At 38.3% G+C, this 27,203-nt stretch overlaps 1 protein-coding gene across 4 annotated transcripts in view; it reads left to right on the top strand.

Annotated features, from left to right (window-relative positions):
- Positions 1-27,203, top strand: part of FNDC3A (fibronectin type III domain containing 3A) — a 114,079-nt gene that overhangs the window by 18,485 nt on the left and 68,391 nt on the right. For 3 of the 4 annotated variants that reach the window (XM_031615650.2, XM_031615648.2, XM_031615649.2), the window contains exon 3: positions 21,644-21,719. The exons of the other annotated variant lie outside the window; for it this stretch is intronic. In XM_031615650.2, the coding sequence (XP_031471510.1) occupies positions 21,644-21,719 (76 nt within the window). The remainder of the gene's footprint in view (positions 1-21,643; positions 21,720-27,203) is intronic. 4 annotated transcript variants of the gene reach the window in all.

Consider the following 27,203-nt stretch of genomic DNA (forward strand, 5'->3'; position numbering starts at 1 on the left):
GCAAACTGTGCTGTCAAACATCCTTTTGTAATAGTGTGGGATTTTGAGTCAGATATTTGCCTAAATGTTCTTTTGGGGATACTTTTTCATTAAAATGTTGATTCTTTTTCTTCTACTGAGCAGGATTAAATCTGAAAAACAAGCAGATAATTTGATTAAAGAAGGAAGTTGTGGGAGTTCTTGATTGTAAGAGGAAAAACGTATACAGTAGGTGTCCCTTTTTTAAAAAGTAAAAAAAAAAAGTTTCTTCATAGAACTGTTGTCTAAAGGGGAATGAATAGTTCTAGTGTTTTTCAACTAAAAGGAAAAATACATTTTCAGCAAGCATTGGTCAGCCCTTCAGTGATCATTGTTCTTCCTTTTGTGATAATTAACATTGCCTACTGGTTTGTGTTAGACAGTGACTAGTGAAAGTCATGACTCGTTTTCTGTCCTTCTTTTCCATCTGATATATGACTCATGAAGAATTTGCAGATGTGTTTTTTCAGTGGCAGAAGATTTTACTGGAAACCCTTTTCATATCTGATGATTTAAAAGCCATCATTAAGTAGAAAAAGGTTTCTATATGTAAAACATGGGCAATTCAGAATTAAAGGTGCCGTTTCCTTTGTCAGAGTTGCCAAATTAAGGCTTGTCCATGGGAAAGGCAGACAGAAATTACAAGCATCTTGTATCAAGTAATCCTTGAGAGCAGCCCTGCAGGGAAGGACCTGGGAGTCTTGGTGGATGAAAAACTCAGTATGAGCCAGCAGTGTGCTCTTGAAGCTCTGAAAGCAAATGGTATCCTGGGTTCCATCAGGAGAGGGGTGACCAGCAGGGACAGGGAGGTGATTGTTCCCCTCTACTCTGCTCTTGTGAGGCCCCATCTGGAGTACTGTGTCCAGGTCTGGAGCCCCCAATACAAGAAAGACAGGGAGCTGTTGGAGAGGGTCCAGAGGAGAGTCACAAAGACTGCAGCTTTTCAGTGCCTACAGGGAGCCTATGAACAGGAGGGGAATCAACTCTTTGAAAGGGTCAGTGACAGCAGGACAAGGGGAAATGGTTTTAAGTTGAGGGAGGGAAGATTTAGGTTGGATGTCAGGGGGAAGTTCTTTACAGAGAGAGTGGTGAGGTGCTGGAACAGGCTGCCCAGAGAGGTTGTGGATGCCCTGTTCACCTCGAGGTGTTCAAGGCCAGGTTGGATGGGGCCCTGGGCAGCCTGATTTAGTATAAAATGTGGAGGTTGGTGGCCCTACCTGTGGTGGGGTAGGGTTGGAGCTTCTGGATCCTTAAGGTCCCTTCCACTCCAAGCCATTCTGTGATTACAATGCAAACATAACAAATAATTTTGTTATCTGATGAAAGAAGTATATATACATCTTCAAATGAAATGAAGTACAAAACAGTTGGGCTTTCTTCATGTGTATTGAAAAATATTTTAACCTGAATATTAGCTCACTTTGTTTGTTTGTTTTACAGTGGAGCCCCATCACTCCAGTATGTACTCAGTGCCACATTCCTATGTCTCTTAACTCCAGGGCTGGGAACTCTGCTGCTTTCTTGGGCAGCCTGTTCCAGTGCTTGACCATTCTCTCTGTGAAGAAATCCTTGCTGCTGTTCAATTTAAACCTTCCCTGTTGCAAATTGAGGCCATTTCCTTGCATCCTGTCGCTTGTCATCTGAGGGAAGACTGACACCCTCCTTGTTAACACTTCTTTTCAGATAGTTTCAGAGAGTAACGAGGTTTCCCTTCAGCTTCCTCTTCTCCAGACTAAACAACCACAATTACTTCAGCTGTTCTTTTGCTTCTAGTCATTTACCAGTTTTTTGCTGTTCCTCTTGGCTGCACAAGTTCTAATGCAGACCAAGATGCCATTGGCCTTCTCAACCACCTGAGTGCTCTGCTAGCTCATGTTCAGCCAGCTGTGATGAGCACCCTGAGGTCCTTTTCTGTCAGGCACTTTTATCTCCAGACTTTATCTCCTCAAGTCTATGCCATTGCATGGAGTTGTTGTAACCCAAATAGCCAAGGACCAAGCAGCAAGCCTTGTTGAAAGCATTGTGATTGGACTCAGCAGGAGCTATAAATAAGTTACTGAAATGATATGGACCGTTCAGTGCTTTTCTAGAGCAGTACATATCTTCAAGATCTATTTCAAGTACTTAAAGTTCTGCTAGCAGTTTAAACTTGAAATAGAACAAATATTTAAACATGTTAAGATGAAAGGTCACATGCAGGAAAGAGTTTGATCAGGTTAAAGCTGTAACTTTCCACCGTATTTTAAAACAAAACAATTCACAAGATGAGTTTCACAGAAGCTGATACTAGTTTCACAGTACAAAACTGAAGAAAAGAAGAGCAGAGTTGGAGCCCATTAGCTCCTCTCATTTTATTATGCACTGCTTTTACGCTGTATCGTCACTGTGTTTAATGTGGTACTGTATGTGGTAGAATGGGTAGTGTACTCCTTCAGTCTTAGTGATAATGCTGGGTATGAAATATGGAGAAGCTAAGAAAAACCAGCTGATACTAAGAAAGTATTGTATGAGGACAGAAGTGCTTTGGGGTTTTTTGTGTAAGGCTGACTACTGCCGTGAGGCTTTACCGATTATTGCTGAGGTTGTATGTGAAGGATAGTCCTGGTTTTGTGGTGGAGATGAATTACCACAGGGGAAACTGTGGAGGAAAGTTCATTTTTTCTTTAATAGATAATTTGTTTTCCTGATAGTAAATTGGAGTTAAATTGTTTTGTCTTGGGTAGAGCCCTAGGTGCAGCAGGCACTGTCTGAAACAATAAATTACTGACAGAAGTTTGCAGCAGCCCTCCAGTTCTGACCTCTTTGCGCCTTCCCACTAAAGCCATTAAGTCACAGAGAGACATCCCAATCAAAACTTGGTGTCCTTCATTACCAAGAAGATAGGTAGCACTCTGAGTAGTCCTCTCCTAAATGTTTCCTTTTCTTTGAGGCATGGGGCACAAAGTGTTTGACCTTTCGTGAGCTTTATTTCTCAGTGAGGTACCAAAAGTCGTACCTTCACATTGTGAAGCTGGCTGCTTACCTTAGATACTTAGTTTATCATAGAATCAAAGAATGGCCTGGGTTGAAAAGTACCACAATGATCACCTAGTTTCAACGCCCTTGCTATGTGCAGGGTTGCCAACCACAAGACCAGGCTGCCCAGAGCCACATCCAGCCTGGATGTTTTCATGTAATATGTATGGAATGTGTGTTGTATCTGCAGCATGTGAGTTTAAGTGCAAATTGAGTTTTGCAAATTCTTTGAATTGAAATAGATATTTAGCATTAAATCTACAAGTTAGTATTTCTAAAATGGATTTCTTTGAGTATTAAGACTTTGATCTTAAAGTTGGCATTAACCTTTTAAAGTCTTTGGTCAGACAGCTATGAAAGCAGGTACTTCTGCTTTCATAAAAATTCCCTTTTATGACTTTCTGATTATATAGGCGGGTTAAAGCAGAAGGGTAATAAAGATCTGAATCAGGTTACTAAATGTTTTTCCTCAGTTTTTTGTCTGGTGCTTCTGTTTCTGAAAGGCATATGGTATATAATCAAGTTCCAGCTTGCTTTGGTTTTGCCTTGCTGCTGGAAGTCAAGCCTAGAACTGCATATGTTGCATAATCTTTTTTCTCTAAGAAAATAATCTGTGCTAAATGTTGTTTAAAAAACATACACTGTTATAAATGTTCCCACGGCTTTCCATATTGTGCACTTTTCCTTCCTTTTATCTTTGTTTTGATTTCATAGAGTACATGCATGGCTGCTTCTGTCTTATTTTTTTACTTCCCCTTTGGCTCTATCGGATTAGTGTATATGTCGAACTTTTTCAGGGGCTCATTAAAGCTGGTTTTAGTTGACAATTATTCTTCCATACTTCAGTGACTTCATAGCACTGAAATGCAACAGAGTTATGCCCACTGGAATCACTAACAATCTTCTGCATAGAACACTGCAGATCCACTGTACAGAAGGTGATTGTCAAGCTGATTTTTTTTTTTTTGCAGTGTTTATTAGTACTTCTGTGTTGCAGTCAGCACTGAAAAATACATAATAAAACTTTTCTTGGGCGTTTCATATGCAAAGAACACTTTCTGTAAAAGTTGGTTATGAGTTTTTTAGAAAAGGCTGTAAGGATGTGAGTTTTGATGCCTAAAGACTATTTAATCCTTGCTGTATCTCTAAATCCTTCATATTCTTTTGGTCAGGAAGAGTGAAGTCTTAAATGTAGACTACATTTTGCCTTTGAGAGCAATTTTCTCTTGTGCATTTAAGCTGCATCTTTGATTGCAAATGCATTGAAAACTTGCTTTACATTTGAAGAAGAGGTCTTTGTTCTCAGCAGAAAGTGATAGAATTCAAAATACCCTCATATTTAGTTAGGTACGAATATTGTATTGCTCTTAGATGGTAAGGAAAAACAGCATTGGATTTAGTGCACAATATTTGCATCTGAATATATTTTAGTGTTTACCATCTGAAAAAAAAATGTAGAAAGTAGAATGAAGGCTATGCAGTTCTCAGCCTTCCTACTCGTATTCAGTAGGAAGACTCGTGGGATTAAGTAGTTTCATAAAGCTTCTCTTTCTTTCTCAACATCTGATTTAATTTGTGTGCTGTGAATCCTAGAACAGTTTTAGTCTCTAGTTTAGTTAGATTCCTCCCAAGATACTTGTGGCATGGCTTCCCCCTGTGCAATGAACCTCTAGAAGCTGACATTTCGGAGATGTGGGTGACATGGGAAAATCAGATTTAAAGTCAAGAGTTAGTCACTCTAGGTTGCAAGTACAGTCAGTGGGGAGAAATAAGCACGCTGTGGAAGCTGATATCTGTCGTCTTTTAGTAAGGTGACTAAAGAGCTGGGCTTATATTGAAGTGCTTTATTTAATGAGATGAGTAGGCACAAACTACCTATGGCTACAAGCATTGAGGTAGCCCAGTTCCTCTCTGCAGTCTGTTGCAAGTGCTCCCAGTTCCTGAGTTTGTGCTCCTCTGTCATCAACATTTGGAAGGGTGTCCTTTTTAGGCTCAGGCATTGTGACTGCTTCCTTCCTTCCATTGGACATTTAATGTTAAGTGAACCCCAAGATCTGAATGCCAGAGTCAAAAACCTACAGAGTAGTCCTCAGTACTTACATCTGTTCTTCAAAAGGTAGCTATTGTAATCTCTCTGCAAAACAAAAATGTAACTGCTTTGCAAAGTTACTTTAATGACAGAAATACGTCTGAAGTACATCCTTTGCTAGCTAAGCCTGTTTCTCATGGTGACTGAGAAGTTTCTTAGTTTATAACTGGGCAAAGTCCATCTAAGCCTCTGCGTGTTCCAGAATTACACATTTCATAGAGCAGTCAGAATGACGTCCTTAGGGATGAAGTAGGATGAAGTAGGTTCTGGTTTATGTACCATAGTAAAAAAAAAAAAAAAAAAAAAAAAAAAAAAAAAAAAAAAAAGCCTTTGGCTCTAATTTCTTTCCCTTTCTTTTTGAAATTAGAGGAGAAAACACATAGGAAAGATATTTATAGGCTGTGGAGTTTCCATCACTTGGTCAGTGCAGACTGAGCCTTCCTAACCTCATCTGAATCTAGGTCAGAACCTTCAGTTTCTTTCCTAACACTGTTTCGTGTTGTCCATGCAGTGTTTTGACATCCAGTGATACCCAGACCAACACAAATACGAGTGTATGGGGAGAACAACTGGGAGATGGAAAGGAGGGGGGCTGCAAGAGACTACTTCAGAAGTGCTATCAAAACCCATTTTATACTATTTTTGTTGTGTGAAATGCTTTTTTTTTTTTTTAATAACTTCAGAATACAGTTCTTCCTTTGGCACTTCCTTTTGTAGTCTGGATTTAACATTTCTACTTTAAATAGCAATCTTTAATACTACAGGCTTTTAAGATATTCCTGTGTCACCAAACTGAGCTGTCATAAGAAATGCTGGGAAATAACAAAACTCTTTTCTTGTCCATATTCTTTGCGAACCGATGGCCTACATATTCTTAAAATTTTGTAAACTCTTTAGAAGATGGATGCCTACACTCTTTCATCTTGTTTGTTTACATTTTTCTCTTAATTTTACAATTGCATTGTAAAAGATTGTTTTTAAAGGGCATTTTTACTTTAATTCAAGTTTCTAGTTGTTGTTCAATTAAGTTTTATAATTTAAATCTTTGTCAAAAACGTAGAGAAAAGAAGGCAGCAATATCTTCTCTCCCATCATTTAATCCCTTGGAATAACTCCAGTACAAATTACAGAGCCCTGCACAGCCAGAATGATCTCAGCTGCCAAGCACTTGGCGAAGTTCTCCACCAGTAACCTGATGTTGGAGTAACTTCTTGACTGTAGAGTAAGGCATGCAGCATGTCTCCCATTTGCTGGATCCTCTTTGTGTACTGCAGAAATGTGAAGATCAGGGTAAGTGCTGAAATGGCTCTGCCTCTTCCTACAGAGGGAGAATCAATTGTAGCATTATAACCTTTCTGAAATAATGTATTCAAGTGATAGGCCAAAGGTTGATTCTGACTGCTTTATAACATTGTATATTGTTTCTCATGAATGCCAGACTGGTTGTGCATGTTTTCAGACGTGTCCAGATATTACTGACAAAGAAATTCTTTTAGGTGAGGAATGTCATTGACTTGCGTCATCACTTGCATATCTTCTATTTTTTTAACCTGAGTTTCCTCATCTCAACCAGCTTTTGTTTGTAGGATTCTTATTTAATGTATTGTTTGGCATTTTATGGAGGCAAAATACTAGCAGCGCTGTAACTGTGGCACAACATCTTAGCTTCTTTCAAATGTGTGTTTATTAAGATCATCACAGTATTTAGACCTTCACAGCTTGATTAGGGGTGTAGACAGTCATCCAAAGTAGTTGTTTTTTGCCATGTGGAACACCAAATAATACATATTTGACATAGAATACTTTACCCAGCAACTGCGGGTACAGCTTGCAGCCAAAGTGCAGGAGTTGTTAACATCCATGAACTTTTTGATTCTCTAAGCATTTGAACATCTACCCAAATAGTAGTTCCTTGAGCAATAGAAGTGTTAATTGCTTGTCCCTTTCACTTCATTTAGACACGAATCTCTGTTAAATTCATTTTCCAAAGTTAATCTGACAGTCTTCTATCTCTTAATCTGTCTGGATACAACTTAAATGAGTTTATTCCCTGATTCTGCTTCAGATTGTTTCAAATAAAGCAGACGTATGGAAGGTGCCTATCAAGGGGACTGGCCATCCTCTGTGAGTACTAGCTGGAAGCTTAGCCCTTACCACTTGACTGCGTGGTATGAGCTCTGTCCTTCCTTCAGTTTGCTTAGCATTGTAAAACTCAAGTTCACTGGACTTCAAACAACAGACTATGGTGAAATAAGAATAATCTGGTTCACATCTTGGATTTTTTATTTATGGAGATTGATGTTTGTAACTTCTGGCCGGGAGCAGATGTTTCAGAAAGTTCCAGAGTTAACTGACTGCTCCTAACAGTATCCTTCTAATTCCTGGTAAACAAGGATTAGTTTAAAACTTTGAAACACAAATGTTTGTTGGTTGCACTATACAGTTCCTTTGAAACACTTCTGTTATTCTTACATTTTTATTTTTTCATGATTTAAAGATATTACAGTGGGATTATTTTAAGTAGCAAATCTTCTGTGCACTTTCTACTAACCACAGCCTGTTTCTATGCAAATGAAACAGATTGGGTTTGCTGTAAATGAGACAAATAAAACTTTGCTTAGCCAAGCTGTGAGGATTGTGTAGTACAGAAGAGAAGAGGCAAAACAGACAAAGTAGATTAAAAAGAAAAAGTAAATATTTCTCAGCAACAAAATGTGAGACATGGAGCATAGGGACACTGTTATACGTAGACATTGACAAGTCTTGAACATGTTTGTCAGTGAAATTAGATGCAGATTTTAACATTTCTCTTTTTACTGGTTCTTCTTAGAAGACTTTCTATTTTTACAAAACAAGGCTCCAGCTCTCCAAACCATCTATTTTTTCTCATCCTGTGATCAGCTTTCAGCTCATCTTTCATATCAAGAGAGCTCTGCTCTTCATGTGGAAGAAGTGTGGGGGGAAGCATATGGGTACAGTAAGAACTTTTAAAACTTTTTCATAAACAAAATCTCCCTATGCCAGAAGAAATGGTCACCAATTATCAGATCTTTCCAACCTCCTGTACTACACAAAGCAGTGAAGTCTTACAGAAATGTATAGTTTCAAATGTTAGTTCCACTGAATAGTAGTTAATATAGCAACCTCTTCCTTTTCCCAGTTACTTCTAGGGATAGTCAGTGGTCACAGTGAATGCAGTGGTGCTGACAGCATGTTGGAGCAGTAGTTAAAGATGAAATACTTGCTGATTTTTATGTCAGCTGCATTTTAGAAAAATGGCAGTTACTTACTGTCACCCCTGAAAATATCCAGAGGTCTTGCAATTTGGCAAGATAGCCTCAAGAAACTGAAGGAGAAGCCATGTTGTCATTAAAAAATCTGTTTCTCCTTTTCTTTTTGTTTTAAATCCCAAGCATGTGAATTGTTACTGCAACATATTAAGTAAATTAATTAGCTTCAATAAGGCCAAGTGTAGGGTGCTGCACTTGGGTTGGGGCAATCCCACGTATTTATACAAACAGGGAAGATCTTGAGAGCAGCCCTGTGGAGAAGGACTTGGGGGCTGGTGGATGAGGAGCTGGACATGAGCCAGCAGTGTGTGCTTGCAGCCCAGAAGGCCAACTGTGTTCTGGGTGCATTAAAAAAAGGGGTGGCCAGCAGGGAGAGGGAGGTGATTGTCCCCCTCTACTCAGCTCTTGTGAGGCCCCATCTGCAGTGCTGTGTGCAGGCCTGGGGTCCCCAGTACAGGAAGGACGTGGAGCTCTTGGAATGGGTCTGGAGGAGGGCCACTATGATGAACAGAGGGCTGGAGCAGGTCTCCTACAAGGAACTGGGATTGTTTAGCTTGGAGAAGGCTCTGGGGAGACCTCATTGTGGCTTTCCAATACTTGAAGGGAGCGTATAAACAGGAGGGGGACTGGCTGTTTACAAGGGTGGGTAGTGATAGGACAAGGGGGAATGGTTTTAAACTAAGACAGGGGAGGTTTAGGTTAGATATCAGGAGGAAGTTTTTCACACAGAGGGTGGTGACACACTGGGACTGGAGGTTGTGGATGCCCCAACCCTGGGGGCATTCAAGGCCAGGCTGGATGTGGCTCTGGGCAGCCTGGTCTGGTGGTTGGCGACCCTGCACATAGCAGGGGGTTCAAACGGGATGATCATTGTAGTCCTTTTCAACCCAGGCCATTCTGTGATTCTAAATATCCACATAATTCTGTATGGATTTTCTCCTGACTTCTGGAAAAGGAGATCTGCTAGTAACTTTTACTGCTTGGATCTTTTCTGTTTTTCATTAGGATAGTGTTAATCTCTATACAAAGAGAGAGAGTTTGGATCCCTCTAGGTTGCTAGTCAGTATTAGTAGATGCTAGGGTAGAGAATTGTGTAAAACCCATAAATCGTAATTTGCTTAGATGAACGTGGTGGGAAATAGTAAGATTTTAAACATTGCATAATGTTTCTTGGGTGATGCTCAGTATCTGTAAGACATTTGTAAATGAGAATGAGAAGCCTGTTTTCTGTAATTCATACCGCAAAACAAGATTTTAGACAAAAATTCTAGCATTACTTTTCTGAATAGATACATGGACATGTATAATTAGCTTGCCATGAATTATTATGACCTAACACAGAAATCAGCCTCAAGTTTTCAGAACTCTGTTGATTATAAGCCAGCATAAGTAGGGAAGGAGAAGGTTTAAAGGAAGGTGGAGTTTGAGCAGTCTTGTGAAAGATGACATTAAGACAGTTATAGTTAGAAATGATGTTCTTGAAAAGCATGAGATTCTTAAATTATTTTGAATTCCTAAAGACCCTAGGCATAGTTTTAATCCAACTTCTATAACTGATGTCACTTCGTTGTTTTTTTTTTTTTCCCTTCTTATTTTATAATCTTATGTTGTGAGTAATATACGTTACATAGATCACTTGTATTTTTCCATTTAACCACTTTTCTAAATGTTAGCGGGTTTCATTCTGGAAAAGAGTTGTCCTTAGCCTCATCAACGTAATGATATGGACAAGATATTTTGGAAAACTGAATCATACTACATTTGTGACTGACATCACCTTAGCTAGACCACAGCTGTGGTTCCGTCTGGCAATTCGTGTGCAGCTCATGAATAAGAGCACTGAAGTCCTGCTATGTTCTGTGATCAGTAGCTTTTAGGGCCATGCAAATGGGGCAGCAAACCCACGAATCACAGCGCATCAGCTTCAGAGCTGCAGTGGAATTATTCAGATTCAGTGTCTGCTTTTCCCCATTCATTGGACTATGCTCTGGGGAGACAAAGTAGCTGCAACATTCCAAAGACCATACACAGATGGAAAAAACAGCCCCTTTTAAAATTAAACATAAATGTTTTCAGTAATAAAATGATGCTGAATATGGAGAACTGTTATCTTGACCTAGAAAGCTTTTTCTTGGTAAAAAACGTTGTGCTGATGAATCAGGGGGAATGTGAATTGAAGATAAAAGAAAGGCTACTGGAAGTATTCTAACTGAGCTGTAGGCTTGAGTCTCTTTATATAAAGGTTCAGACAATACTGTCCAAATGCTGTCCAAATAATGTTTAATCTTTCTATAGCTCAGGCAATGTCTAGTCGGTGATCTGACATTCTCACATTGCAGGTACCAGGTTGTTAAGATGCCCTTTCATCTGCCATGTCTGCTTAGAGGCCAGGATTTAGACCATAAGCACAGGCTTATACCGAATGTGGTATTTGAAGTAAATTCTCACAGGGAGAGAGAAATGAGTGTTTTCCCTTACATAGCTGTCTTTCTACAAGTGAGAGCATGCCAATGGACTCCTGCTATTGTTGGGATTAAAGGCAGCAGATGTTAAATTGTCAGAAAGTAATACTGGATGATTTCTGTTCGGTTCCACTCTTTACTGGGGACTAACAGAGGGAAACAGTCTTTGTCACCTGCAATGTCTTTTAATATTAATACCTAATAAAAGGTATTTCTGGTTCTTGCATTACTTAAGGCAGGTGTATATGAAAATAAGAAATTATGAAGTAGAATTGGGAAACATACTTTTCCCTTTTCATGCCACCTAATGTACCGAATAAAAATGCACAGTATGGAGTAAAGAGTATTTAAGAACAAGTGCATTAAAATCTAACTGACAACTTCTTTGCTGTATTTTTTAAAATTCTTTTTTAAAGTATTCTTTACTACTTTCCACCCCCCCCCGCCCCCCCAACCCTTCTGGCTTATTTGCACACAAGTTATGAGCTGCATCATATATTCAAGGATACAGTCAGAAGTTGGCTCATTCCTGCCTAGTGTATCCTATCTGGGAATCAGGAGGCTAAATTAAAAACGCACTTATAAAATGGAATATATTTGGAAGCTTTGTTCTCTTAAACCCGAGCCTTCTGTTGACTGACGTTAGATGATCCAGAAGCAGATGCTGCAGCAGCTATTTGTTGATTTAGTTGCTATGGTGACATGATACATTCGTGTACAGCAGGAAGCTCACTGTACGTTGGCTAATTTGATAGGAAGGAAGGCTTGAGGTAGGTATTGCCGACTATATTGTTAATTGATCCTACCTTTCCCGTCCTGCCTCCACATGCTGTTTGGATGCACAGCTCTAGGGAAAGGTAGAGGGAGATGCTCCGGCGTGACGGTCAGGTTAAGGTGCCCTGCTGAGGGGGGCCAGTGCTCAGCACATCGCCGAAGATTGCCTCATATTGAGTGAATGGAACAGATTGGAGCATCTGGAGCGGTGACTGTTGGATCCTCCTTCAGCCTTTGTCACTGTGGTAGCACCAGTTGAATGAGAGAAATAAAAGGATGCGAGCAACAGTAAGTCAAAGCGCTAAGGCTTTTGAAATGGGATACTAGATTTAAGCATGCCACTAATTTACATCTTGATTGGAGTGATTAGTGAAAAAAAAAAATTGTGATTGTTCGGAATGCCCCAATGACAGAGCATAAATGTGGCTCTGCCTGGAAGTTGTGTATTGTGTTATATTCACCCTTTTCCAGAAATGCACTCTTTTTTAATCTCGTTGCAGACAGGCTTTTAAAGGTACAGTATGCATCTCGCAATGGACGTGGCTGTACCAACCTATAAGCAGATTTAGTTGGGGATTTCTAACATTTTGAAGTCATGATGGCTGAGAGAATTAACGACAGTTTTTTCCTAAATTTGTGAAATGTTCAAAAATGAATCAACCTGTGTCCTTGTGGCTGAAAATACTTCTCATCAGTACTATGGAGCTAATTTCAGCTGCAGTATTTTTAGTCGAACCACTGCTTATTTTACATTTCTGTACCTTACCAGCATGTTTAAATAAATGATTTCATTACAATCTTTCTGTTATTTCAGTTATATACTGACAATCATTTGCTACTGAATTAGCACCTGTATCCACATAATGTTAAACACAGATTAAAAATGAATAAATAAAAAAAAGAAAATCAACCCTGAAGCTCTTGTAACTTTCCTAATAATTCTCCTTCAGAAAAGAGCATTATTTCTGCTAATACAGAAATGGATTGTGATTGGTGCTTTTTAAGTTATGGTTTCAGGGTCCAGGGAGGAAACAATTTGAGACGCTGTCTGCTTAGTTTTCCAGACTTCTGTTGGTGTGAGAGGGGAGAAGATCCTCAAAAGATGCAGTCCCCCAAAACAGCCATGAGAGAAAACCAGAACTCTGCTTTTCAGCAGTACAATTTTGCTTCAGTTTGTAACCCTTTCTGTTGTACAGGAAGATTCTTCCTACATATTTCATTGGAATATACTGTAACTGTAGTTGTAATATAACATATATAACCTGTTCTTAGTTATTCCTATTACATGTGATTTTTGCAGTGAATGAAATCAATTTCTTATATCCTAGTTTCTTCCCTGCTTTTTCCTTGCATTCTCAACGTATTTCAGTATTTTGATTTGTATTCTAGAATATCAGTCAGTTTTGATGTGGATTGGATATTTTTAATTGTGATATATTTAATGGCAGATCTGTTAGCAATTGAGTTAAATGTATCCAGAAGCTTTTAACTTGGTTAGAAAACTTGTCCCAGATTTCACCCATTCACAAGGCATGACTTACCTCCTTTTAGACAAAGATACCAGCTAACTCAGCTCCTCTCACCTTCAGTGAGAAGTGGGGGGCTGGAGAAAGGACTCCAGGTATTTCTTTGCCCTGAAATTCAGTCGGGTTCCTTTGTTGCTCTTGTCTTTGAGGCAATGGACAGCACCAAGAGAAAGTATTTAGTGTAATTTTACTCTGGTTTCTCTAGCCTCAGTCTGGACTGAAACACTTAGCATTTTAATTTTCCCCTCCAGAAGGCTGATAGTCTTTGATACTGAAGAATGGGTTTGAGAGCAGGTATACCCTTGAGAGATGTAAAGAGCTTGACATCTATAGATTTTTCCTTTAATGCAAATAAGAAAATACTTGTCTCGTATCCCAGTAACTCTAAAGTGATGGCTTTGATCTTTCAGGTAAGACTGGTTAGAAATAAAGCAGTGGATGTTCAGAAAACTCAATATTTTAAAAGGGCATTGCATAGTTCTCCATGAACAGAGAAGCTTTTAGGCATAAAAGCACTTATTTAGGCAACGTAACTTGCCACAACAGTTTTGAAAACAAAGCTGATGGTACTGAAACTGTAACCGGAATTTTTCTACGTCTGAATTGAATCTCTCAGTGTTTGTGTGAGTTCAGAAGAGTTAGGATGGCATTTCATTCTTGTCTTTTTTAGAAATACAGGTATGGAAACTGTGGCTTCATGGTGTGTAATAGTGAAAATCATCTTTATGTGATAAGGGTAAACTGGACATTTCTCTGTAAGCCTTATGAGAATCTGATAAATTAGGTAGATCTTATTAGCTTTAGGTGGCAGGGATAGGATGAAGCTAAGGAACTGTCTTAATTTCGGGCATTTTTTTGCTCCTATCAGTGTGTTATCAGCATACTTCTGGGCACAGTCATTTGTACTGTTTTTCTTTTCGTTTTTTTTTTTAAACTGCAAACTAAGTTTAAGCTTGTAGAATCTAAACAGCAATTTTCAAATATTACCTCTGGATATCTGATATGTTGGTAATATTTTGCATATGTAGTTTTTTTCAGATACATTCTGTTTCATCCTGTGTGTATTTGGTAGGAGCAGCAGAGTATTTGTGAGGAAATACTCTGCCAGTGATTGTTTATTTCCTTAGAGCAGTATAATTTTGGCTGAATGTATCATGTACGTGCATGTGGATGTTTGAGGAGGGAGCCTTGCCAGTTTTGACATTTAGTGTTTTATTACTGTTCAGAGCTGCCTTTGCATATGTATGATGGTAAACAAAAGAAGAAAATTGTGTAAAATTTGCTATGAGATGTCCTTTGTTAAATAGTTTTACTAGGTAAGTTTGTAGATTTCATTGACTCATTTCAGGTTTTACCTAATAGATGTCAGGGGGAAGTTCTTTACAGAGAGAGTGGTGAGGTGCTGGAACAGGCTGCCCAGAGAGGTTGTGGATGCTCCATCCCTGGAGGTGTTCAAGGCCAGGTTGGATGGGGCCCTGGGCAGCCTGGTCTGTGCCTGATCAGTGCCAGATCTGGAGGTTGGTGGCCCTTCCAACCCAAGCCATTCCATGATTTTAATGGAATGTCTTTTTTTTTTCCCTCCATATGGGCAGAAATAATTTAGACTTGTAATTGTATTTATGGTGTCCACTATGGAAGTATGTTGTATTAAAACAGTGAAGTAACACTCTTGTGAATTAAGCCTAAGCTTTTTTGTGTTCTTGCCCTGCAAGTGTTTCACCTTATATAGGGGCTTTACCAGAATCTGTTGTAGTCTGGCACCAGGCCCCAAGAACTTAGCATCATAGAATGGTTTGGGTTAGAAGCGACCTTAAAGACCATCCAGTTCCATCCCCTGCTGTGGGCAGGGCTGCCACCTACTTCAGTCTTCCTTACTGTCTGTCTGGTGGAAGACAGACGTGTTCTTCTCAGTGAGCATCCATTAGTTGTGAAGGCCTCTGGTTCCTCACTTTTTGTGTTGTGGCTGAGAGCACTAGGGAAACTTTTTTCCCTGCATGTTATAATGCGATCCCAAGTCTTAAGCTGCCTTTCTTTCCTCACTGAAATTGTCTGGAAATGTGGCAAACTGCTGACACATTGCTACTGCAGTTAGCAGGATGGAAGGAGAAGCAGAGATGCTTGTAGAATCGTGTCTCTTACTGACAGAATGAAGGGTCGGTTTTAATTGTTGTTGCAGTGGAATTAATGGGCTTTTTGGCTAAATTTAATTAGTCTGCAAGCTAACATATTCAAAACAGGATTAGCTAGCTCTATATTTTAAATCCCTTCTGTCCCCAGCTAGGCTTCAATAAAGAAATACATTAACCTGTGTATTCATGTGCCATGAGGAACGTGTTAGGGTGTTTAAGAAGGTGTTTGATATCTATGAAGACCAGCAACATTTTGTATTATTGCTCTTCTGCTGTGAAACATCGCTGTGATCATATTGATGGGGAGAAATACCTCCATGAAGCTAATTTTGGATTCTGCAGCCTCCCTTTTGTGCTGATAGATGTTACTTCTGGATCTTTCTGGAGATGAGCATTAACATTTGACCTTAACATTTTCCCTGTTTTGGAAAAGTGCTCTGAGTCCAGGTGGCTGCAGTTCTGCCTGCAGTCTCTCTTCCACTTCTTGTTGTTGATATCCTTCCTCTTTGTTTTTTTTTTTTTCCCCTCTGCCATTTTTATTAAATATATTTCATAAGGATTAAAAATAAGGTAAGGATTTGAAGAAAAGACATTCCGATCTCTTTCTAATTCAGTCTGCAGAAGAATCCAGTAGTTTCTCATGCCAGTAGTTCAAAGCTTACTGAATGAGAATAGGAAGCATTGATATGCTGTCCTTTTAGCATTTGTACTGCCTTTGATTCTGTAGATAAAAGATCAGAATACTTTTTCATCCCATTTCACACTGATCTAGTAAAGCTAAATCATATATGAGACCGTCAGATGAAATTATTGTTAAATTATAGTTACATCTGTTGATAGTATGTCAAACTCAATGTTGCATGTCTTTGAAAGGCTTGATCATACTACTTGAGCTGCAGTAAAATTGTATTTTAATTTGGATTTAAGTAGGTAAATATTATAAAAAATCTAGAATTATTGTATTATAGGAATGGATTTGTCAAATAAGACATGTCAAATTAGGATTTAGATGAGAAGGAGTTTTTCACAAGTGATGAAGATGATATCCCTTAAGTTCTAGTCCTTCAAAAAGGCAAAGCACTGTAATGCTACTGTCAGGCAGTGTTTATGTATTTGTAATTTAAGCGTGCTCAAGAATGTTCTCAGAAACTGAGGCTGAATGTCATGAAACAAGTCTGTTCTAGGAGACTGTTTCCTCCTCCAGAAGGAGTATCTATCTGCAAACTGCCTGGAACAGTTTGTAGCATCATCTGGGAGAGTGCTGGCTGGCATCAGCCCCAAGTGTGATCAGGACTGCTATAACATAGTTCATCTTTCCAGGCAACTGTTGCAGCACCTAGGAATGTTGCTGTGCACTGTTCACTTTGCTAGTACAGATCTAGTTTTAGGTACCACTGATGTGGTCAAGGGAATGAAGCAGCTGTCTTAGAGGTTGAAAATACTGGGATTCTGCAGTGAGTGGAAACTGGGTGTAAAAGGAGAGGAAATTGCTGAGTCAAAAAAAAAAAATAATGGAGGAGGTAGGTGAAATTACTCAAAATCATTTATCAAATCCCGTAATACAAGAGCTAGAGGCACTTAACTAGTGGGACACTTTTTTTTAAGATGGCTTAAAGGCGAATTTCAGGAACTTGCTGCTGTAGGAGTTTGTGGAGACAGACAGTGTAAGCAAATCCCAAGAGTTTAGGCAAACTTATGGACAGTGAGCAAGATGGACTGCAGAAACTGCCCAGGATCTGTTGCTTTCCCTAAATATAGCATCTACAATTGATGTATTGGAAATAAAGTACTGCACTAGAATAGGCTACTGACCTGGGCCACCAGCTAAGACCATGAGGACATTTCTTATGCTCTTACTTGGCTTGAGCAGCTGCCTGAGTTTGAGCAATAATTTCAGTAAAAACCTCATTGAGCTTTCTAATGCGTGACACAATTGAGTTTTATTAGAAAGCTAGTCTATGCCAAGCCAGGGTATGCATCTTAGACTGACAGTGGACAGACAGCAAGGCAAGTCCTTTAAATTTCAGGAAAATAAGTAATTTATGCTAAAAAGTGCTTTTAATAAATACTGTTCCTTTTTGCAGTATCTTTCTGTGTTTTAGGATAAAGTTTGCTTTTAACGTTGTACTAAAAAACCTCTGTAATCCATACCAATTTAATTAAACCACTGAAAAGCTTAGTGTATTGTTCATTCGTTTTAATGTCCTTTGTAGAACGAATTAAGTACTACTGAAAAGTATGAAATTACACTGTTAAAACTCTACAATACTTTTCAGAACTGATGTTACAGGTACTTCAAGCTTCAGCCATGTGAGCTGGCCACTTTGTTTTATTTATGAAATGATTGTTTTGAGGATAAATGTGTAGCTTTATTCCAGTATTTCAGCTTGTATGCTAATCTCCTCTGAATAGATATTCTGTACTGCTTTTCATTGAGGACTGTACTGAGGTCGTGTGAATCATTATTAAATAACAGTTTAAAGGAAGCAATTTATAGTCCCAGTGAAAATGACAAAAAATTGGTTGTTGACCTAATACTCCATTTCTTAGTAGTCATGTTATTCTGAACTTGAGACAAAAATATGTTGAGTCAAAGTTGGGTTAGCACTGAGCAATTATGTTTTTAAATTTTATTAGATGTTTTTTTAATGGTAGATGGTGTTTTGAATGCATTTATAGGATTATAGAACACATATCAAGGACTCAGTGTCTTAAACTCCCAGTATTTTGTTAAGCTTGTGAAGTTTTTATTAGTGTTTTGTTGATCTAGTAAGAGAATTGGCATTTGGAAACTGTGTTGAACGTGCTTCCCACTGAGGCTGGCACACCGTAAATGATTTTTGTATCAAATTATTGCAGTTATTTTAGAACAGCAGTTAGCAGTAATGTGAGCAGAATAATGCACGTTAGCCTTTGGATAGCAGAATTTTCGATTTGGGTAGCAATTTTAGCCTTTTGGATAGCAGAGTAAAGCAGCTGTATTTGTCACCAGAAGGATGAGGCATGGAGGAAGAAGCTGAACCACCAGAATTTGCTAAAGCTTGTTGTTTGGTCACAACCAACATGAATATTTTGCCCAACAGAGGAAGGAGGCTAAGATCTAGAGTATTTGATGTGAAAGATGAGGGCTTCTGTTCTCATAACACCAGTGGGTTGAGGAGATGGTGTTATTGGGCAATGAGATGTGCAGGACTCAACAAAACTGCTAAAATTAAAGAGTTCTAAATACTAGCAACCTGTGGGTTTTATTTGCCTAACACGTGGTGCTATGAAATACAGATATTACATTTTCCTTTAGATTTTCTTGCATCTTTGATTATGTGCATCAGATTCTTATGTAATAGGAGTGAATCCCTGGGAATTATTGTCTCTCCTTGTTTATATCTCCTCTGACCAGGAAGGTACTCATCTCCTTGTAAATATGCATAGCTTTAGTTTTTCTTCTTGCAAGTTGTATATTCTCAGGAGATGAGGATGTCAAAAATGTCCTTAAAGCAGTGGTGGCTCCCTGGGTGTCAGCAGCATTAAGGCAGAGAACCAGGGCTGGTTGTATTGATACACTTTACTCCCCAGCACAATGGCTTTTGAAACCAGTGGTTCTTGAAACTTGTGAAATGACTTCAGCCCTGATTCAGTCTCTTCGGCACACTTAGCAGCAAGTATAGCCTATATTGTAACAGTTGTAAAAAATATAAATGAGAATGTACAACATAAAAGCAAGGCTGGAAGCAGGAGCCATTCAGTTAAGTACAGAATCGCACATCAAACAGACTAATGGTCCATTGAAAAAAAAAAAAAAGCAAACCACCTGTATTTCCTATTCGTGAGCATCTAATGAACATGCATTAAGTCAGCCAGTCTTCCCAGCCTATTGGTATTCAGATGCTCTCAGAGACAAATGAACCTGTTGAAAGCTGGAGTGTCAAAGCAGTACGGACTCCATCAGTAGACCCATTGCCACGTGGCACAGCCAGTGCTCTCTCCCACTGCATTATGCCCAGGTGTTGGGCCTTTTTCTTCTAAGAGGCACTGTGAAACAAGCAACAAAGATTTTCATGCAAGAGAAAACACTACAAAAGAAAATCAAGAGGTACGTGGCCCACTTGCTGCAGTTGTGCCAATGTGCCCATTGGCCCACTGCCAACATCATTAGCTTTTCTAGCTGGAGCCTCCTGTCCAGATATCCTGCGGCCAAGGTCTGGAGGAGCAGGACCAGCAGGTTCCCAAAGCAACAAAAGAGGAGTTACCAGGATGCCAGGAGCCAGGCATTGGCACTGAAGAAATGGGAGAAATGGAGTAACACCATTTATCCCTCATTCCATTTTACTAGAAAGTAATCAAGGGAATTAATTGTTCCACATGTTGGCTTAAAACTTGAGAGCTTTACAGCTTTTCTTCTTCACATAGTTCATGGTGATGGGTTGACAGTTAGTCTAGATGATCTTAGAGGTCTTTTGCAAGCTTAATGATTCTATGATTCTATACCATGGAGACCCAACTTGTACTGATTGCCAGAATGGCTCCTTCCAGTAGTCAAGGTATTAATCCTAAACATTTGTGCAAATCTGGATACTTTCCAGCCCACACAGATGGCAAGCTTTTAAGTACTTTTACTCCTGTCTAAATTTTAAGCTAGAACCTTAAGTTGTAGCAGAGAGTAGAAGGTAAGTGAATTAAATGCACATCTTCAAGAAGTTATGTCTGCTTGGGAAGCCTGGAAAAAAAAAAATTGTAGCAAGTCATTCACTCTGGGTTCCCTCCATCATGGTCTCAAGGTGGTATTCAGTTGCTAAAATGCTAGCTACAAGCACTTGCAACAAACTCTAGTGATACAATGTATTCTGAAGACATGCAAGCTTTATTTGAGGCTCACTTCTGTAACTTTGCTTCTGAGTTCAGGGAATATCAGATACATTAGGTAATTGGGAAAATTATCAGTATGATAAAATGAAAGGCATATCATAAAATGGCTTTGAGTGGAGGAGACCTTAAAAATCATGTAGTTCAAACCACTGTGCCATGGGCAGTGCCAGCCAGCAGCTCAGGCTGTCCAGGGCCCCATCCAACCTGGCCTCGAGTGCCTCCAGGACAGGTGTGCCAGGGCCTCACCACCCTCTGAGTAAAGAATTTCCTCCTAACATCTAACCTGAATCTCCCCTCTTTTGGTTTAAAGCCATTCTTCCTTGTCCTATCACTATCAGACATGTAAAAAGTCACTCCCCCTTCTTCTTATGCACTGAAGCTTTCCATTTTCTTTGTAAAGAAACAACAAGCCCAATTATACTTTCTTTAGCAGCTTAACAGAATAAACTTTTTGGCCAAAATTTTTGAAGTTGGATGCAGGCAAGTCTGAAGAGATGTCTGGAAGGGAAGTTAGTGATGTGATTGGTGCTTCGTCCCTGGAGATTTTCATTGTGAGACTGGATCAGGCCCTTGGCAACCTGATGTAGTTGTGGTGCCCCTGTTCACTGCAGGGGAGTTGGACTAGATGGCCTTCAGAGGTCCCTTCTGACTCTAAGGATTCTATGAAATAAAGTTGTTCTTTATTTTCCTTTGTTCTAATCTTATTTGGATTCTTCATAGCTACAACTTACAAACTTACTATCTCAAAGTCAGGTTTCAAAGGGGAATTCCAAAGTCTAAAATGGTGATGAACTTTTACTTTGGTTTCTGTCTGATTTCCATAGTTTTTCAGCTGCAGATGCTTTTTACATATTCTATATTGTGTACAAACAATAGCAAACACACGTGAAGAAAAGAAGAAAGAGGTTCAACAACTTTCTGCAAATAGAACTATTCATACTGTTCCATATCATGTATCTGATATGCTTACTTTGTTATTGATTCTAATAATGCTTTTTCATTAATGAATGTACAAATGTGCTTGGATTATGAAAAGAAGGAAATTACAGGATGTTTCTCTTACGCTGAAAAACTGTTTGCCAAGCAGTAATATTTAAAATATAAACACTGGGAGTCCTGGGCTACCTCTGAAACTTTCTGTAGTAGTTTGATTAACGTGGAATTAAATGTAATTTGTTTAAATAATTTAAGCTGTTTTGATTATACTGGACAGTCCGGAAAATAAAATTTGTACAGGTGTTGTTTTACCCTAGTTGCTGTTCTCTGCTTGGTTCTTTGAAAAAGTTTGTTTAAAAGTATCTGTACTTGCTCTTGCTCTAATCTCCTTTCTCTGAGGGATAAAGGCAGCAGATAATGTAAAGTGGAAAATAATATATTCAGACTTTTTTTTTGCAGTTAATTTTTTTTTTTTTTACACATGCTAGGCTTTTGTAACATACTCCTGTGTAATGGTTGTGAACACTCTTTTATTTTTAAGGTTATTCTTGTGCAAGTTAATCCAGGGGAAGCTTTTACAATAAGAAGAGAAGATGGACAGTTTCAGTGCATTACAGGTAAAACATATATAATATATATATATATAATATTTCCACATTCTGCATCAAGATAAATAAAAGGCAGTTTCTGGTGTTGAAGGTAAAAGACTGAAAAAAGTAATTTTAAGTACGAGCTTTATTTAACAGTCTCAAAGATTTTGTGTTAGGGTTAGATTTCAGTACTACTAGGAGTGTACTTTTTTGTTGCATTAGTTGAAATTAAATAACATGGCATTTTTAGTCTGCAGACAAAACAGGCAAGTACTATTGTAGCAACTTCGTTAAGCTCATTTATTAAACAGACCTCAATTTAAAAGTTAGAGTTGTTAATTTGGTTTGAGGGATGTTGGGTTTTTTTGTTCTTTGCTATAACATAGTCATTGTTTTGCTTATGCTAATAGTAGTTGTCTGTTATCCTATTGGTAGTTTTCTTACCAAACAGTGTCCTCCATGAGTTCTAGCTTGATCTCACTTCAAAGTACAACCATTTCATCCAAGAATACACAAGAGTCATTTTGGATATTTTCTGTTCTGAATTAAACTAGCTGTGAGTAAAGTTAATCTACAGCTGCAAGAAACAAGCACTCAGATACTGCTGTTGTTTAGAATACCAGTTCACTCTGTTATAAGAGAGCATCCACATATTCAGATACAAGGTCACTTTTTTGTTGTTTGTTATCTGCTGGGACAACGAATCCTACCTTCTGTTTTCTGTGTGTTGGCCCAGAACCAACAGATGCAGTCCTGAGAAGCTCAAGCAAGAGGCTTGCATCTCCTTTTCCTTCCCTTCAGTCTGAGATGAAAAGTCTGTTTCCGGTGTCAGAATTGGGTCCTCGGGCTACAGGATAGCTGATTAAAAGGAGGCCTTGGACTGTAATTAAGTTTACATCAACAATTCTTAAAGCCTATGTGTTCGTTAGTGCCATTTGCCAAGAGTGTGCTAGTTGCACAGTCTTATTGCTTCACTTTAACCACAAATCAGCCAGTATTGCAGCTCACGTTTCTGTAGACTCTTATTTGAAACGTATCAGTATGAATAGTTACTTCGCAATTTCCAAGGGGAACAAATTAATTTTGTCTTGCAATTTAAGATTAAAAAAAAAAAAATCCAACAACAGATAGGGCATTGTATTTTACCTTTATTGCACAAAACGCTGAGGAGAAGCATACCTTGTGTTTCTGTGGGTTTAATTTCCTCGCAGTCATTTTGAAAGTAGGAAGTGTGTGTGATGAACTGCAAAAATACTGATACTGTATCTTTACAACTCGAGTTCTTACCTATTGTGATACTGCTTTTATTCTTCTTGATCCTGTTACTTTCTAAATAGACAACTTGCTATTGTGATTTGATTCAACTGCTTATTTCTTCACACTTTAAATATGAAGGTGAGAGCAAGAGATAATTAGCTAACAGTTGTTCCTGGTACTCACTGAGAATAAACTCAGATATGATCTTTACAACTTTCCTGAAAAGTCCTGCAGCTTCTGCACACAACTTGTTGTATGGGCATTCTCCTTGTCCTTCCCCCTTCCCAGGACATGAAAATAATATGGCATGTATGTAGATGGTGTTGAAACAGAGATCATAACTTAGGTTTTCGTGTCTATATGTTCACTAATCTTAGAGCAGAACCAGCTGGGCATGTTCACTTGAATGCCCCTTTTCTGGTCTATTCTTGCCACTCTTGACATTTCTCTGCTATGACGATGATGTCAATAGATCTTTCTCCCTTTATGACTTTTCAGGTCTTTCTGACTTAAAGAAGAAACCCCTTTGGCAAGTGATACTGTATTGTATTTTATGGTTTGACTTTTGGGAGGTCCTGGGTGGAGTCAGGAATTGGACTCAGTGATCCTTATTGGGTCCCTTTCAACTCAGGATATTCTTTGATATTCTGTTTCATGGTCTGTACTGCAACAATGAGGAATGTCTACCTTGTCTACTGTACCTAGATTTGTGAAAAGTGAATGATTTCATGCAGTGCATGTTGTGGAGATTAATGTGATATCGATGGTCCTTCTTGTTCTGCCACAGCTTCTCAAATGTAGTCTGCTTTACTTTGCCACAAAATGGATGCCCAGCCTTCAAAATGGGTTGTAGCCACAGGATACCATTGCACTGATGCTAAAGAAGGAAACCTCATGTTATTTTCCTGTTTTTATTTTCTTCACTGTATGCAAACTCTGTTATTAAGTCAATTCAAAGCTAAAGATGTGGAAATACATAATGAGTACTATTTGAAGAGATGCTTATTTAAGAAAAAGGTATGGAGAAACGAAAATGTCAGAAATTTAGTGGAGAAGCTCTTAGTGGGATGTTGATTTAGTCATCATAATGTGTCTTAATACTGCTTTCCAGTCTGTTTTTCTGTAAATATTTGCCAATCTTTATATTCTTGCCTGACCATATTGACTTAACGCTCAATAAAAAAATGCATTTTCTGCTTTTTCTGTGACGTGCTGTGTAAAAAGAGGCTATGCCAAGTATGTTAGAAATGTGTACCTGCATATTATTTCCCAAAGATACAGCACACTGCTCACAGAAAAACTGTAATTATATACAACATTGTAATTGATGTAATTAATGTTGATGCCTCAGAATCTACCCGAAGAAAGAATTAAAACAGGCATAGGGTTTTTTTTCAAGAAATTCACTTAATACTTCATTAAAACATTCCCTTGTAAAAACAGTATGAAGAAATCTCTTAGTTTCCGAGTTTACTTTCTAAAATGAGCTGGCTCTGGGAACTTCATTTACTTAGTATTTTCAAGCACTGCTTTTAAGTCTGTATTCTAAACTACATTTAGCAAAAAGTTACCTTGCAAAAAATGTGGTTAGGTTTTCTTTGGAGTAAAATCTTACTGAAAGGTACCCAGGGAAAAGGAGAAATAATTTGAGATTGCAAAGGCTAATAACTATTTGGCATGTTGTGCATTGACTAGTGATTAAAATGATAACAGTTTCAGATTCTGGCAAAGCAATTTTCGTTGGCTTATGCTTAAACTGCAAGTATGTAAGTGTATTGTAAAAATGAAGGAATGGAAGTTGAGAGGTAATGAGCTGCTTCTGGGTGGATCCCCCATTGAAGTGCAGATGCAAATATGCAGTAGTTTGTGCAGTGTGCTTAAATCATTCCTTAAGTGATTCTACATCTGCCTTGTGCTTTGTTACTGGTCATTTCACCTTTGCAATGTCTGCTGAAGTCAATGTGGATTGTTTTTAAATCTAACTATAATGTTAACTGTATTTCTTGTTCTGTTGGAAAAATTGAGCGGCTCTTGTCATAATTCTTCTATTTCTGAGGAGTACTATTCATATTTTGGATACTCTGTACTCTGTACATCTCTCAACTTGAAAACAAGAGTCATTGTCTTTCCAGAAGAAAGGAGAGAGATGTATATAGTGAATATTTTAGAATACTCTTTAAATTGTCAGTGAAGAAAACGTAAAGTACCAATTAATGGAGAAGCACACTGTGCTTTTTCTGTGGCCTAACTTCTGAAGAAAATACTGCATTTATACTGAGGTTGTTATACTTGCTGTCTGCTTGCTGTATAACTCAGATGATCTTTAAAGCTTTACATGATCTGGAGCTGTAAGTGAGAAGTGTCTCCTTAACGTGTGCCTCTTCCATGGCAGTTAAGATTGGAGGAAAAGGCCATTGTGTGTATTTCCTAGTTTGAAATCTGTAAGTTTGGGAAAAGGGCAGTGCTTGTTGAGGAACGCTTTCTCCTTGGTTAATCACATCCCTTTATTTTGACTGAGTTTTGATGACTCAGTGTATTTCTTTCTTGATGTATTGCATGCATATTTCTGTAAAATTTCGTTGTTTTATACTTCTGTAGCTAACTGCTTAGGTTTTAGCTGCTTTGTGCTGTGTGTATTTTGACTTAACTACAACTTCAAAAGAACACTTCTCAGTATCAATGGACAATTTCTGATTTTATAACATTTTGTTTGACTGCATAGTGGTTTGCCTGATAGCACTGACTTCTGCCCACTCTTTTAACACAACTTCAATTTAAACCATTTGTCAGCCTTTTACTTTCCAAAGACACCGTGATTTTCTTGCTAGACAGACAGGATGATATCTGGCTGCATATCTATGTGTTACACCAAAATGCTTATTTTCAGTAGAGTTCTTTTAGATACTGTTCTGACATACTGGAAGTATTCAGACTTCTGTGGAGACTTTTCTTAAGCCAAAATTTTCTTCTGTTGAAGTGAAATAATCAGCTACATTAGTGATTCAGATAACCAGGTTTGAAGTATATGAATGGGCTCTCTTTGTAGAGTTGAATTACTGCAGATCACTCATTCATGAATTCTTCCTATTGCAGAATAAATGAATGAAGATGACTCATCTTAAGCACATTTTATAACAGTCCCAAGTTGCAGCTAAGGGCTATTAAATGTTACTTGACATAATAAGAGAGACAATGTTATATATGCCTCTGCAAAGGAAAATGGCCATTTTTATAATAAAATAAGAAAATATATGTAAATTAGAATGAGTCATGAATACTTCATGTTTTAAAATGAAGCCAAGTGTTGGTGTTAAGGTTAGTTGCTAGGATAAAAGTTAAGCAACCTTTTTACCCTTTTTTTTTTTTTTTTTTGAGTAAAAAATAAAATATTTCTCAGAAGTATTCTGAAATCAGTCAACAGAAAAAGAAGATCATATCAACTCTGAGACTACAGTAGTGAAATACAAACTTTATTTCATTCTAAGATGAATTTCAGTTTTGGAAGAGCAGAGCAGACCTGCCCGTTATCCAGAATAGTATTTGAATAAAGCTGTTATGTGCTGCTAGGTGCCATGTGGTTTTGGTTGTTTTCAGATGGCATTAAGGCAACCATGCTGGACATATTAAAATAAGTGTAACTCCTGCCTAGGCATATTTCAACATCAACAAAGCCACCATGAAAACTTAATTCATTTTGTTCTTTACAGCACACAATGCCTTGATGTTGAGTTTTATTTAAGAGTAAGTTATTATTTAAGGTGGTTAAATACAGATTTGCAGAATTCCTGACCAGCTCAACAAGTTCTCACAAACTCCACAGAAAGGATTTTTGTGGTTGCTGACGGTCACTGGAAGATGCTGCTTTCACAAGGAGATCAAAGCTTAATACCAAACCCTAAACCCACTGTGTGGGTTGGAGGAAGTACATGGTGCCATTCCATGGTGTTCTTAGAATGCATCGGGATGCCTGCCACTGCAGTTGTAATCCCATACGGTAGCTTTAAGAGTGACATCACCTCTAGAACTACTGCTTCTTGGTTGTTAAATTTCTCAGAGTCAGCTTTAGCAGTGGGCAAAGTTTAGAGATAGCATGATATTTAAATGCAGATGTCTGTATTATTGAATAAACTAGCAAAAATAATAAAACACTATGAACAAGAATTCTCTTCTTGAGTGCCTCTACTGTGTTAGACAGCTTGTGAGACTGGGTAATGAATTTGTACAAGTTAACCTATAGATGCATTTCTTGGGTTC

The sequence above is a fragment of the Phasianus colchicus genome, chromosome 1 (assembly GCF_987193195.1).
Source record: "Phasianus colchicus chromosome 1, bPhaCol1.hap1.1, whole genome shotgun sequence".
NCBI classification, from domain to species: domain Eukaryota; kingdom Metazoa; phylum Chordata; class Aves; order Galliformes; family Phasianidae; genus Phasianus; species Phasianus colchicus.